Consider the following 15,837-nt stretch of genomic DNA (forward strand, 5'->3'; position numbering starts at 1 on the left):
TGCCTCCTCCATTATGGTGTTTCCACATCATTATGTAATCAATCCAGAAAGAAGTCTTTCTTTTGAGAAAAACAGGAGGTTGAGAATCAAAGAAAGAATATGACCATGTCTTAGGGTGGATATGAAAAAGCAAAATGAGAACTGACAGCACAGAGAAAAGAGAGATGTTTAAATACTTTTTTGTTGTGTTTTCTGCTGAGAACTATGATCTGTGGACTGGCAAGGGCACAAGATACATGAGTATAATCAATAATAATAACATTGTAATATAATAATCATTAATAGTGGGAACATCAGCCCAATTGATACATAAGGAGATACTGAGAGAGTGGCTAGGGGCTCTTGATGTATTTAAATCACATGGCTTTCTGGAACCATATTCTGGAATACTGAAAGAACAGAGAATTGGGATGGTTTTGGAAGTTCAAATAAGAGGAGTATTGGACCAGGGCGAACACTGTGCGTATGTTCCTCAAAAGGAAGAGAGGGCGTTCTTTAGACCATGTGGGTCTTCAATTCCTAAGGAAACTTTACAATGTATTATTAAAGGGAAAACTGATGACCATTGAGCAGAAGAAGCAGTAGGCAGAAATGTCCACTCAAAGTCGTTCCTGAAACAGTATTGCTGTGACTGTATACAGTGTTCTCTTGGTTCAGATCATTTCCTTCTTCATTATTTCATGCAAGTCTCTCCATGTTCCATGGGAAGAGAGAGTTATTCAGGGTAAGATTTTGGAATTTGATCCCTTGACTCATCTCTCTTCTGCCTTCCTGTTTTCCCGTGATGGTGGAGAATTCTTCCAGCAGCATCAGGGCAGTGGAAGATACTAGGGCAGACCCAATTTGTGAATGAATGGGGCAGAAGTGGCAAAGAGCCCAATCACTTCAGTCCAACTGTTCTGAACAGCAGATACTGAGCTGACTTCTTCCCCCTTCTTTCCCTCTCCTCACTCCACACCCTCTGTGCTCCCTGGATGGAGCACGGGCACTGCCTGGGTGGACTAATATGTGTGTATTCAATAAACATCCAAGTGAAGAAGGAATCTGCTTTATTCTACGTGTGTCAAACCTGGTCAGTGTGGAAAGCAAGGAGAAAATGTAGGAAGACTGGAAGCACTGTAGGAATTCAAAGCACCAAAGGTTGCTGGAAGTGTAATGAATGAGTCTCTGAGGTGACTTTTTGGTGAACAGCTGAAAGAAAATGTTGGTGGAAATCAAAGAACTTGAGGAATAAAGAATTCCTTAGAGACAGGGAGGTGAGGGATTAGCAAGGAGTTGGACTCCTCAGAATCCAAATAAAAAAGGGCAGCTGGATTATAGATATTAGAAGCACATACAATATTCCCAACTCCCCTTTAGCCCCTCACAAATAAGGAATTCAACAGAGATTTATTTTTGAACTCTTGGCTTCCTGTTCTGTTAATTTGGGTACCTTACATTTTTGTAAATATTCTTCCATATTCTTTAGATCACCAGTTTTATTTATAGGAAATAGCTCCTGATAATTGCTTTTGTGTCTTCCTCATTGATTCAGAATACACCTTTTTTCATTTTTGACACTGTTGATCACCCTTTCCTTGATTGGATCCTCTTCCTATAAGTGTCCCTCAGGTTTCACATCTGTTCTGTGCCCTCTTGTCTTCTCCCTCTATACTACTTCACTTAGCAATCCCATCAGCTCCCATAGATTTAATTACCAGCTCTGTGCTCATGATGCTCAAATCTACCTTTCTTGCCCCAATCTCTCTGCCCATCTCCAGTCTCCTATCTCCACTTGCTTTTCAGAAATCTAAAACTGGGTGTGCAGTAGATATCATAAATGATATATTGAACTCATTCTCTTTCCCCTCAAACCCTACATCCCTTCAAACTTTCCTCTTGCTGTCAAGGGCACCACCATCCTTGCAATCCCCCAGGCTCACAACTAAGGTGTTCACCTTGACATTTCACTGTCTCTCACACCCCGTATACAATCTGTTACAAAGGCCTATTGATTTCACCTTAGCAACAACTCTCAATGTATCTTCTTCTCTCCTCTGACACTGCTGCCCCTCTGGTGCCAGCCTTTATCATTTCACCCTTGGTCAGCTGCCATAACCTGACAGTCAGTCTGTTTGTCACAAGTCTGTCTCTCCTCCAACCCCTCTTCCATCCTGCTGCCCAAGTGATTTTTCTAAAGCACAGGTGCAAATGCTTCACCTCCCTTCTCCACACCCTCCAGTGTTTGCCTCCAAGATCAAAAACAGCATCCTCTCTTTGGCATTCAAAGCCTTCCTTACCCTCACCCCATCCTAGCTTTGCAGTCTTCTTACATCTCACTCCTCTCCACATACTCTTTAATACAATCATTGACCCCTTGCTCTTCTTCAAACAAGCAATTCTACCCCTTGGCTCTGGGCATTTTCTTTGTCTGTCTTCAATGCCTGGAATGCTTTCCCTCCTCATCTCATCCTGGCTTCCTTCAGATCACAACTAAAATCCCATTTTCTATAGGCAGCCATTCCCAACCCCCTTAATTCTCTCTTGATAATTTCCAACTTATCCTGTCTACAGCTTGTTGGAACATATTTCCTTGCTTGTCCTCTCCTCCATTAGATTTTGGGCTCCATTTTTTCCTTCCTCTTCCCTTAATGGCTTCCCTTCCTATTTGTCATCGGGTAAGATGTGTTTCTGGACCCAGCTGTGTTTTATATGTATTCTTTCTTCCTTTAGCCAGTTCAGATGAGATTGAATTCAAGGGTTGTCCAGTCTCCCCCATTGTTGCCTCCTTAGTGTATAAACTCTTCTTTGTGTGTCCCATTTAAGTGAGATAATTTGCCTCATTCTTTCTTTCCCTTCGCCCTTTTCCCAATGCCTCACTCTCCCAGTCATTCCATTTTTTCTTTCAAGATCATCCAAACACAACAGAATCATACTCAGGCCCTCTGCCTAATTAAACTCCTTCTTTCACCCTCGCCATGATACAGTTCGGAGGGACTATATATGTATGTGTGTGTGTGTGTATACATATGTATACACACACATACACATATGCATCAGATTATATATATAACTATATATTGTATATATAGGTATACTATATATGTATATTAGTATATATAATCTACCAATAGAAGAATATGAAATGTTTTTAGTTCCTTATAATATTACTCATGTTTCCCTCTACTTCTCTTGACTTCTATATTTCTATGTCAAATTTTTTACTCAGCACTGCTTTTTTCATTAGGAATGCTTGGAAGTCTTCTAATTCATTGATGATTCATTTTTCCCTCTTAGGATTACATTCAGTTTTTCTACGTAGGTTATTTTTGGTTGTACTCCTAGATCCATTACCTTCTGGAATACTCCAATCCAAGCACTCTGCTTCTTGATACTGCTGGCTGCTCAAATTGTGTGATTCAGTTTGTAAGTCCTCGGTACTTGAATTTTTTCTTTCTAGCTGCTTGCACTATTTTTTTCATCAACTTGTAAGTTCTGGATTTTTGCTACAGTGTTCCTAGGAGTTTTCATTTGAGGATTTTTTTTATGGAAGTAACTGGCAAATTCTTTCAATTTCTATTTTGCATTCTGGTTCTAAGATATCTGGTCAGGGTGATTTTATGATTTCTTGAAATATGATTTTCAGGCTCTTTCTGTTTGGGTTCATGGCTTTCATGTAGTCCAAAATGATTCTTAAATTTTCTCTCCTAGATCTGTTTTCCACGTCAGTTGTTTTTCCTATAAACATCCCACACTTTGTTTTATTTTTTTCAGTCTGACTTCCCTGATCAGAATTCAGTCTGGTGCATTTTCTAGATCTTTCTTGGGCTAGATAGATTCTAATGCTTCCTCTCAGTCTGCCATTTTGAATCCATGTCCTGGAGATCTAATTTTGAAAAAAAAATCAAGGGAAACAAAAGCTAAAGCTCCAGAAGAGTTCACAGTGATTAAAAACCCTAAATCATTCCAGAGATGCCCACCTGTTGATGAATCCTTTCAAAAGTAACTCAGAATTATAGAGAACATAGGAAAAAATTTTCAACTCAATTTTATAGAACTACCAAAATGTGAGCACTTTAAAAATAGAAAGTTTCCACAGTATCTCAGCAAGGGATAATTTCAGTCTCCAATCTACAATTCATGTGTGTAGGCAATAGACTAGATGTGATTTCAAGGATGTAGAGAAATCCCAGTGGAGCAAATTCTTTCACAATGCTGGTTGTCCCCTTCTGGGCAACTACCTGTCTTAGGAGACGTCCTAGAATGCTGCCAGATCGCACAACAGTGGCCACAGTGGAGCCTGCATCTTCTGGGCTTCAGGACCAGCTGTCTGTGTACTGGGCTATTGTGGTTCTACACTTATAAATACTCACAAAATATACACAAAATGGTTTTCGGGGCAGAGTGCACACCTATGCCATTTGTTAACAGTAGAGTAAGAACTTTTGTTGTTCAGTTGTTTCAGTTGTGTCTCACTCTTTCTCATTCCATTTGGGGCTTTCTTGGCAAAGATACTGGAGTGATTTGCCATTTCCTCCTCTAGCTCATTTTGCAGATGAAGAAACTGAGGCAAACAAGGCTAAGTGACTCACCCAGGAACATAAAACTAGTATTAGAGGCCAGATTTGAACTCAGGAAGATGTCTTCTTGATATCAAGTCCAGTGCTCTATTCATTGTACCACCTATCTGCCCCAGAATAAGGGCTAAATAGGGTGTAAAGAAAGGATAGGAAAAAATAGGGCATGGACAAAGGAGAGCCCATGGATGGGAGTGAGAGATTGGGGAGATCTAGAGGTCCAAAGATACTGAGTGGAACTAGGACCAATACAGCAGACTGGAAAATGGAAATTTGATTATCAACACCTGAAAAAGAGAGTAAGAAAACAGTATCCTCTGAGAAAACAAGTGTACACATGTATGGTGGCAGGGTATATATCTAGTATATGATCTTGTGGTCATGGCAAGGTTTGGTAGAGTCCAGGGGCCAGGCTGGTTTTAGATAGGTGAGGCATGTTGGAAGTACTCACTCACAAGGAGGTCAGCACAACTCTGCACCAGGACTCTTTCCATTTCAAAGGAGTTAATCTATGTACAGTGTGTTGCAAACCTTAAATCATTACATCATGGCTATATATTAGTATTATAAAGTAAATTCTTTCACAGAGTGAGCAGTGGGGAGAACGAAGGGACAAGGGGTGTCTTGAATCACATGAAGAGGGAGGAATATTAGAGGAAACATTCAGGACATCTGGTGGTCAAGGTACATGTAGTGGAGGGCTGGGACCATGGTGGTTACATGGCAGTGAAGCATGTTTGAGGTATTCATTCTCTTCCAGCTTGCCTCCCCTCTGCACCAAACATGGCACAATGTCATTGGAACTGAGGGAGTTGAGGAACTGAGAAGTCACGTTGTTAGAAGGTTTATCCAGATGAATACTGAAGACCCTAAGAATGACAGCTGGGAATGAGGTAGAGAGGTAAATAGTATTTCAGGTAGTAATGTTACTGAAAAAATGGAGAGAGTAAGCAGATTATAGGCAGATGACAGAAAGGATAGGGAAATGATGACAAAGAGACATTTCCTGAACTCCAAGTCCAGAAGTCCTCAAGAAATGGTAGAGAAATGTTCGGGAAGTGGCAATGTGGAGCAAGGAATACGCACACCATGTTGCCAGGGAAGTTTCATCCTTAGAGAAGTGGAAGGCTTCATTCAGGTAACGTCGATGGAAATTGCTGTTCACTTGGCTGAAGTTCTGTTTATCCTTTGTGCTCCAAGAGGGACAAAATGATGTGGGGGGTTGGGGGGGGGCTTCAATGTACAATGTGTCTAGCTGTGGCTGATGAGACCAATACAAACTTGGAAGACTGCCACAAGTCAGGCACAAATAGTCTGACCATTTGGGAGGGAACTGTCTCGACATTTGTACATCTCACATTTCTTTTGAGCTACCAGAATTCTTATTTGCTCATAGAGCACAGCTGGACAGTCCCGTGCCAATGTCTCCCATGTCTCACAATTGATATCCAAGTTCTTCAGAGAGCGTTTGAGAATGTTCTTGTATTGCTTCTTCGGACCTCCATGTGAGCCCCTGCCTTGTGTGAGTTCTCCATAAAATAGTCTTTTAGCAAACGTGTTTGGCATTTGAACAGCAGGTCTAGTCCATCAGAGTTGTACTGTCTTTAGTAGAGTTTGAATGCAACCAACATTACATCTGCTAACAACAGATTTGCTGAAGTAACACTGATTGAAAAGATCAGAGATGTAGGGAATTTCTTGAGAGGCAATCAAGGATGACAGAGGGTTTAGGAAAGAAAGTAGGATATGGACACGTTGGTGTCAAGTGTACCTGAAGAGGATTAGAGGTGTTAAGAGTGACAGCATGCAGATACCAAATAAGGTTTTAAGTTGTAATGATCCTAAATGGAGAGTGAGTATGGTAGAAAGAATATTGGTGTGATGATGGAATTTGGAAGTCTGGTGCTTTCAATTCTATACATAAAACCTCAGCTCAGATGGCCTTCTGGCCTTCCATTGTGCTATGGGGTTTCAGGGAAAAGAGAGTTGGCAGGTTGAGTATAAATCAATGGTGTTACATGGCATCCATCACACTGAGTACATTCTAACGCACTCCCCCTTATTAATACCTAAACCAGAAAAGAATAATCCCAGAGGGAGATCTATAGCCAAATATCATTCATGAATATCAAGTCAAATATTTTATATAACATTCTGTTAAACAAATCATTCATCCAGAAACATCATTCATTATAACTAAGGTAGATTTATAGCATTACTGCAAGGCTACTTCAGCATCTGGGAAATAATCAGCATAATCATATTAAAAATAAAAACATGTAAAAGCACATGACTCAACAGATGCAGAAAAAGTCTCACAAAGTACAACACTCACTTATGAATATATGAAATATAGGTGTGAATCACCCTACACAGCACAGGCACGGGACATACTTTTTAAAAGGTAACTACAAACGCAGTGGAGACCTGTAGAAGCTTTCCCACTAAATGCAGGAGGAAAGCAACGAAGTGCAAATACCAGCCATAGCAGTGAGACAGAAAAATAAATGGAAAGCATTAAGACTGGTAAAAAGGCCCTAAAATTCTCCCCTGTTTACTGATGGTTTATTAGAAAATTCTAGAGAATCAGAAAATAAACTGAGAAAATGAACAGTTTCACCAAACCTGCAGGCTACAAAATAAACCCAAAAAACAATGGCCTGTCCATATGATAATAACAAAATCTGGTGATAGAAAAGGAAATCGGTTCAAATACCTTCCAAATCTATGATGTAATTGTGGCCCAGCTTAGCAAAGCACACAAAACACTTGTCCAGATTCAGTTTCAAAGTGCTCCTTAAAGATATAAGAAAACAAGATTTAAATAGAGGAAAGATAGTGCTTGTGGCTGAACACTGCCAATATAATAAATGTTATAATGCTACCAAAGTTAATTTTAGGGAGATAATATTGCTGAAGTTATTAAAGCTTTCTTCATGGAACTCAACAACACAACAACAAAATCCATTTGAAGAAATGAAAGATATGGAACAAAATGAAAAATGTAGGGACAAAGGAGAATGACACTCCTAGACGTCAAACTATATCATAAGGCAATAATCATCAAAACCATTGGTATCAGTTAAAAATTAAAATAGGCCAATGGAAGAGATGAAAGAGGAGTCAGAAATAAGAGAATTATTAACTAAGCCTTCAGTATATAAGAAGCAATAAGTTCTTTAGAAAAGAACACCCTATTTGATAAAATTTGCTGCAATTTTATCAAAAGTCTGCAACTACAGGAAAGGAAAGAATATCATGGAATGCAATGCAAAGAGCTCTCACATAATTTACATTATGCAATTTTCTACCCATGGGCAGGCGGCAGTACCTGTGCCAGTCCAGGCTCTGGATTCAGCTCCGGTTTCTGGCAGGCATTGGAAGGTACCAGGGGTCCTCCTCTCTGAGCACGGAAACTGCTCCATCCCTAAGGGCTCAGGTACTGAAGTCACTCTGACTGCAGGGATCCAAAAGCCAAGGATGGGGAAGAGCCGCTCAGAGCCCCATGAGGGAAGGAGAAGATCTACAGAATTATTCACTTATATTAAGTGAGAACTGGCTGTAATATCAGAAGACAAAAGAAAAAACTTACATTCAAGGAAAAAACCAACTATTCTGTAAAAATAAATAAAATCTTACATCAGGGAAAATGGATCTGTTATAGGACAAAAGACCATTAAGAATTCTTGATGAAAAGGTTGGAGCTGGAAAAAAATCTGTGAAAAATAGGAGATAAGAGAAACCTATAAAAGCATGAATGAATGAAAAAGCACTTACTAAGCACTAATTATTTTTTGTTATTATTTATTTGAGTAAATGGAAAAAGCTAAATGAGGACCAGATAAATTCTAATAAGAAAAGAAGGGTGAGGTGACTATATTAGTAAGTCTGTTCACTAAAAGTTTAGAATAGTTTCTTCAGAGATTTATTTCTGAGCGTTTATTATCCTCCAGTTGGGGAAAGAAGTCTAAGCAAGGCCACTGCCCTAGGTGACTGGACTGAAAAGATTAAGAAACGAGACAGGACAATGCAGAAGACACCAAGGAGACTGGTGAGTGGTCTTGGATATCAAGGGATCAGGACACAGTGGTGAGTAACAAGGGGACAAACATAGTGGATGACAGGGGGACAAAACATGGACAACATAGAGACAATACACTGACAGTAACATCGAATGGACTAGATATCCTAGGGCTGACAAGAAAAGGCTTGTACCCTGGGGAAGGAGGTAGAAAGCTGTGGCACCACATCAAGGAGGCTGGGCATTTGTGCCTGGATACTGAAGGGTAGATACCAATGTGACTAGAGACTGGAAATAGACACTTTGGAGGGGTAGAAGGGCAGTATTGGATATCACAAACTGAACATAAGATGGTGGATATGTGACGTGGAAACACAGGGGTGAGAAAGCAGCTAGATAGCAGCTAAGGAGATAGAATCAGACCTAGAGTCAGGAGGAGCAGAGTTCCAATCTGTCATCAGACACTCACTAGCTATGTGACTCTGGGCAAGGAAGTCACTTAACCTCTGTCTACCTGAATTTCCTCATCTGTAAAATGTGCATAGTCATAATAACCCCTACCTTCCAGGGATGTGAGGATAACATGAAATATTGGTCTTAAAGTGCCTTGCAAATCTCAAGTCATCATATAAATGCTAGTTTGTTGTTCTAATTATTAAGATGAATGGGACATCGGTATTTTGCCAATATTTTTAAACAAAAGATAATGGTACAAATACTGAGGGACAATCCCAAAGAGACTGGATATTGGAGAATGGACAACAAGAGGTAGACTTCAAGGGTTCATTATACAAGTAAAGGACACCAAGGAAGCAAAATATTACAGAAGAAATACTGAGGGTAATGGTCACCAAAGAGGATGTACACCAGGATTGGCCATTGGAGAGCGGAGAGTAGATATTGAAAAACCTGATTGGAAATATCTGAGTATGAGAAATGGAGACCCCAAGCTATCAAAAGCAAACAGGAAGAGAACACCAGTGGTTTTATGGATTTATTGAGTGGAAGAAAATGAAGTTAAGTGGAATGGCAATGGGGTATTAACTGGGAGTCTGTTCTAGAACGATATTCCTTTCTGAATTTTATAATGTCAAGCTTCCCCAAGACTGGTCATGAGACACTCTCAGACACATCTTCTTGGATGGCTAGTACATCACTGAAAATCAGGAACTGGGTGACTCAGAGACCCGGCTCACACTGACATGGAAATATGGACCCAAGGTCACTAAGAGACCAAGTCTATGACGCCCAACCTGGGGTTTGACAGGAGACAGAAACAGGCTCTAAGGGTCATTGCTCATTTATGTTCATTCTGGGTACAAAGAGAGTCCAGCAGGCTCACAATTGGTCAGAACTTCTGTTTATTGAATGTCTGCATGGCATCAGTTACAGTTGTGTGGGCCCAGAAGGCTCTTGACTCCAGGAGGATCTCACAACATACATGGAGAGGGCAACAAAAGGGAGAAGTCAGCTTAGTATTTGGGGTCCAAGCCTTTTGGTCTGTAGCGATTGGGATCTTTGCCACTTCGGCCCCATCTGTTGGCTTCCTGGTCTGCCATGGAATCTTCCACACCCCGGCCAGAGCTGCCCCCCTGGAGGAACTCCCGGGCATCACTGAAAAATAAGAAGTTTAAACAAACCAGTCATTCACTTCCAGAACAATCTATCTGGGCTCCATCTCCCTCATCTGTGATGAGAAAGAGGGCAGTGTGTTAAGAGAATGTAGAAGCCTGTGGGATGGTGGGGGGTTGCTACTACTGCTGCTGTTGCTACTACTAATCAATCATGCTCCCAAGCAGTGGGGGCTCAAAGCTCAGCTCTGTGCTGGGTGTAGCTCAGCTCCTGCCAGAATGGGCCCAGTGGGAGTAAGTGACTTAGACATCCTCCCTCACATGGCTAATGAGGGAATTGGTTTTGTGTACTTATACACATTTATGGTAGGTTTTGTTTCTCTTGCCTTCTGAGTGAGTAGAGGAAGACAAGGTGAGAGGAAAAGAATTCAGAAATGAAAATAAAATTAAATTGGTGTTTTTTAAAGAAATCATCCTTCAACTAATCTGTGCTAACACAATGATGAGGTGATCTAAGTTAACTGATTTACTCAATGCCATGCCAAACTACAAAAAAATTTCCAGAATTAGAAAAAATAATGACAAAATTCATGTAGAGGAACCAAAGATCAAGATTCTCAAGGGAACTAATGAATAACAATGGGAAGGAAGGAGGTCTATAAGGACTTGCTCTGCTACTGTGGTCCAAAGGAATAATCATTAAAACTCTTTCATACTGCTTAAAAAAAGGGTTGATCAGTGGAACAGATTAAGTTCACAAAATATACCTAAGTATAGTACCTTTGTGTTTGAGAAATCCAGTTGGATCTCACTATTTAACAAAAACTATTGGAAAAACTGGAAAGCAGTTGGGCAGACATTGGATCTAGATGAACACCACATACCACAGCAAGTTCCAAATGGATATAGAAGTTCAAATCATCAAGAAATTAGAGGAAGAAGGAAGGGGATGCCTTTTATAATGAAGAGGAAAAGACTTCTTGCACAAATCAGTAGAGACAATCACGAGAGGTAAAAATAGACTATTTCAATTGTAAAGAATTGAACAGCTTTGCACAAACAGAAGGGATGAAGTTAAATTAAAAGAGAAACAGTGAACTGAAAAAAAGTCTTCTTGGCAAGTTCCTTCATAAAAGTCATTGATGGCCAATATAACTGCAGAAATGATTCAAAGACGTAAGAACAAAAGGCCTTGTTCAAATGGCATGAATGGGAAATTGTCAGAAGAAGAAAGGTAAGATAACAGTAGTCATATAAAAATGTTCCAAATCACTAATAGTAAGAGAAAGATAAATGAAAACAATTTTAAAGTGCCACCTCATCTACATCAGACTGGAAAAGATAACCAAAAAAGAAAATGAACATCCTGGGCTGGGCCATAAGAGGATAGACAGACTAGTTCACTGCAGATGGAGCTGTGAATTGGTACAGCCATTCTGGAAAGCAACGTGGAACTCTACCTGGTGAATAATGTACAAAGTGAATAAACCAGGAAACCATTTATTCAGTGGATATCACATCATAAAGAGAAACAACTTTGAAAACCTAGGGACTCATCTCAACTCAATGAACACAAAACTTCAGAAGATCAGTGAGGAAATGTGCTTCTCTCATCTTGATGGGAAGCTAATGAACTGGAGGGGAAAGGTGAGGTATACACTCTCAGCAGGTCAAATGTGTGCACCAACTTAGCTTGACATTACTAATTTCCTATGAAGGAAAGTTTTCATTAAAATATTGTCAGGGAAGAGACTTTGAAAGAAGAAGACCTGAAATGAATGAAAAGAAAAGAAAAAGAAAAAACAGTATCAATGAAGCCTTTCAGAGAGCCCAGGAGGGACCAGAAGGAAGTGTATGGGAAGGCGCTGACAACCAGGACAGCTTTGGGACTAATGTAATGAATGAATAATATGCTTTTAAAACGTGGTGACAACAGAGATTCACAGTGACATATAAAGTTTTCTATTTTGTTATTTTTTATATATGGAAATATTCCTGTTTGATGGTGTCACACAAGTTCAGAATAACTCCCAATAAAAAAATGCTTAAAAAAAAGTCAAATCCTCTCTGAAGTCTGTCTTTCATCTGATACAGGGTCAATACTGACAACACATCAGGCCCTGCTGCTTCCTCTGTGGGACAGACCAGACTGATGGCTACTGCTCAGGACCCTGCTCTGGACACTATGGGAAACAGAGAAGGAGGAGCACCTGCAGGGTCTGCAGTGAGTTCATCCATGGGCCTTCCTAGGCCTCTGAGAGTCCCCAGACAGGCCAGATCTGCTCCACTTTCAGGATCATTCCAACATTCTTACCTGAGCACTTCAGCTGCCCAGACGCCCCCAGGTCCTCTCTTAGCAGCATCATAGTTCCCACGAGCATGGAAGTATTTGTCTGAATTTTTAAAATTGGCTTCACGCATGTCCCTGTAGGCCCTCCACATGTCCCCAGCACCTAGAAAGGGAAGAGGCAAGAGGCATAAGGAGCAACATGGATCTGGCTCTAGTGAAGACAGAAACATCATCCCCAGGTTCAAGATTTCTTAAATGGATGCCATGGGAAAGCATCTCCTCAGCCACTGGTCCCCAATGGAAATGAGATGCGCCTTATAAAATAAGTGTCCCTTCACTACATTATCAATGCTTAAAATATAAAACAATGGGTTCTAAAACAGAATTTTCCACTGAAAACATATTTTAGCTCCTCCTTTATTACTGCTCCATTTCTTTCAGATAAGATTCAGAATAGCAACTTTCATCCTGAACTGAGCCAAAGATTCTTTCCTGTTCCATAGCCATGGGGGGCTCACCAATGCAGCTAAAGCATCTCTCTTTCCATTGGAGGGAAAGGTCCACACCCACCAGCCCTGCCTTTGCCACTGCTCAGGTACCAGATTCTATTTCTGGCTGCATCTGCTACCACCTGCCCTTCTACCTTCCAGGTATCTGCCTTCTGTGAATAAAACAATCTTCCTCCTCTTATCATTCACTGCTTCGTGCAAAGCAACTCGAACAAAGGAGATATGCTCTTGAAGAGGCCTTACCTAGACGAGCCTGATTAAGGAAGTCCGCAGTTTCTCGAAACCAACCCTGACTGTTGACACACAGGACCAAGGACAAGAGAAAGAGGCCTGTGAGGAGCTTCATTGCTGCTGGAAGGCTGCAAGTAGAAAGAAGATGGATGCTCAGAGACCTGCCAATGCTCATGAATCCCTGTTGGTTTTCCTTTTTTATATTCATTTTTCTGTCTCCACATTTACCTTTGCTTTCATGAAGTCTTTCCTTTTTGGAAGGACACGTTTGAAATATCCAAAGGTACTTGGATTGAGAATAACCCTTCCATTCTAACTGGGTTCCATCAGCTCCATGGAAAACCCTACTGGGTTCCCTTAGCATGGAGAGGGTACCACTCAGCTTTTGGGAGCTGCTCCCAATTTTGTCATTCCCCTCTAAAGGTCAGGGAGTCAGCAAGCAGTGACTAAGCTCTCAGGAGGTATTCTATTAAACAATTCAATTAAATTCAAAAAACATTTCACAGTGTGTTTATTAGATGCCAGGTTTTCCACTATTCCTTGGTGATTAAAAAAAAACCAAAAGGAAGCACATTTAGGGTCAGGGAGCTCACATTCCACAGATACATTAACAGGTTTTGTTTAGACCTAAAGCCACACAAAGCAAACAGAAGGCAAAGAGCCTGCCCACAGCAATGCTATCACCTATGCCGTGACATATGTCATGTATGCATCGTGGCAGAGGATCTCAGGAGGAGGAAGAAAGGCCAAGTCTTAAAGAAACATGAACTCACCTGAGGTTCCTTGTCCTTTCTCAGGTCAATGGAGAGACTCAGCTCTGAGGCCTGTGGGGTATTAGAGAGGAGGCTGATATTTATACAAAGTTTTCTGGATTGAGTATTTTAGCCACTTGGGTTCAAGGTGAGTTGGGGAATTCCCCCTTGAAAATTTTTCCTGACAAATAATAGAAATAGGTGCCCAGAAACACAAATCTGTCATTTTCCCAGATTGCGAAATGTTCAACATGGGTATTCTTGGGAGGTTTTCCTTTTTTTACAGATTTCTTCTATGCTCAGCAACTGGTCACCTTAACACATCAAACCAGACAAGCACCCACACTGAATGTCATGGATGCATTGCAGTCTCTGTAACCCATTATTTCCAATCTATAGAGGGCTGGGGGAATAATTTCATTTTTTAAAAAACTGTCATTTTTGTAGCTTTTTAAAAAGCACTTTACACATCCCTCTTATTTGAACTTCACAAAAACCTCATGAGGTACATTTAATTTCCATTTTATAGATGGAGAAACTGAGGCCTGGAGATATAAGTGATTGGCCCATAGTGAAACCCACAGATACTTACAAGGTTTAGGCAAAGCTTACTGAATTAAACTTTTATTTGTTTTCTAGTTTTCATTTGTGTCTGAGCCTCAGCTCATGCCATTCCTCCTTTATGGGAAGCTCCCTCCCTCTACCAGTGTCAAACATGACCTCCAGGATGCACCAGATCTGCCACTTCCTCCATGACATCTTCTCTAATTACTCCAGACTACAGGAGCCCTCCCCTTTTCTAGTCTTTCTAACTTGCACTGAGTTGACCCAGCATGGCTGGATCTGTGTGTCAGAGATTACTGTCAAGGACTCTCTCCATATGTACTTGAAAAAAGAAACATATGTTTCAGCCATACCTGAGTACTCTACTTATTCGATTGGAACTTGTTTAAGAAGGAAAAGAAGAAATAAAATAAAATTTTAACCCCATGAGTTAAGTTAAAAATGTTAAGTAAGGGTCATGGTGATATTTTATTCTAATATACCAAGATAGGTAACAAGAGAATTATTGGAATGAGTTGTCTGATCAACCTGGAATAACCACTAAGGGATTGAAGAGACACACAGGCCAATCAGGGGTCTTGTGACATTCTAAAACAGCACAAGTGCCTCCTCCATTATGGTGTTTCCACATCATTATCTAATCAAACCAGAAAGAAGTCTTTCTTTTGAGAAAAACAGGAGGTTGAGAATCAAAGAAAGAATATGACCATGTCTTAGGGTGGATATGAAAAAGCAAAATGAGAACTGATGGCAGAGAGAAAAGAGAGATGTTTAAATACTTTTTTGTTGTGTTTTCTGCTGACAAGTATGGTCTGTGGACTGGCAAGGGCAGAAGATACATGATTATAATCAGTTACAATAACAATATAATATAATAATCATTAATAATGGGAACATCACCCAATTAATATATAAAGAGAGAGAGTGTCTAGGGGCTCTAGGCTTTCTTGAACTATATCGTGGAATACTGCAAGAACAGAGTTGGGATGGTTTTGAAAGTTCAAATAAGAGGAGTATTGGACCAGGGCGAACACTGTGCATATGTTCATCAAAAGGAAGAGAGGGCGTTCTTTAGACCATGTGGGTCTTCAATCCCTAACAAAACTTTAGAATGTATTATTAAAGGGATGACTGATGACCCTTGAGCAGAAGAAGCAGGGGGCAGAAACGTCCACTCAGAGTCGTTCTTGAAACAGTATTGCTGTGACTGTATACAGTGTTCTCTTGGTTCAGATCATTTCCTTCTTCATTACTGCATGCAAGTCTTTCCATGTTTTTCTAAGATCACTGACCTGCTCATTTCTTGGGTAACATTCCATCATTATCAATTTGTTCAACCATAT

The 15,837-nt window shown here is 40.4% G+C and overlaps 1 protein-coding gene across 1 annotated transcript; it reads right to left on the reverse strand.

The window, feature by feature from the left end:
• Positions 1–9,921: 9,921 nt before the first annotated feature.
• LOC140510696 (serum amyloid A protein) lies at positions 9,922–14,002 on the reverse strand. The gene is made up of 4 exons (XM_072619480.1): positions 13,952–14,002; positions 13,191–13,306; positions 12,463–12,601; positions 9,922–10,191 (listed from the first exon to the last, which is right to left on the reverse strand). Exons 2-4 carry the CDS (start codon positions 13,291–13,293, stop codon positions 10,050–10,052), a joined length of 384 nt encoding a protein of 127 aa, XP_072475581.1. The 5' UTR covers positions 13,294–13,306; positions 13,952–14,002; the 3' UTR covers positions 9,922–10,049.
• Positions 14,003–15,837: the final 1,835 nt, after the last annotated feature.

This window comes from Notamacropus eugenii, chromosome 6 (assembly GCF_028372415.1).
Source record: "Notamacropus eugenii isolate mMacEug1 chromosome 6, mMacEug1.pri_v2, whole genome shotgun sequence".
Taxonomy (NCBI): Eukaryota; Metazoa; Chordata; class Mammalia; order Diprotodontia; family Macropodidae; genus Notamacropus; species Notamacropus eugenii.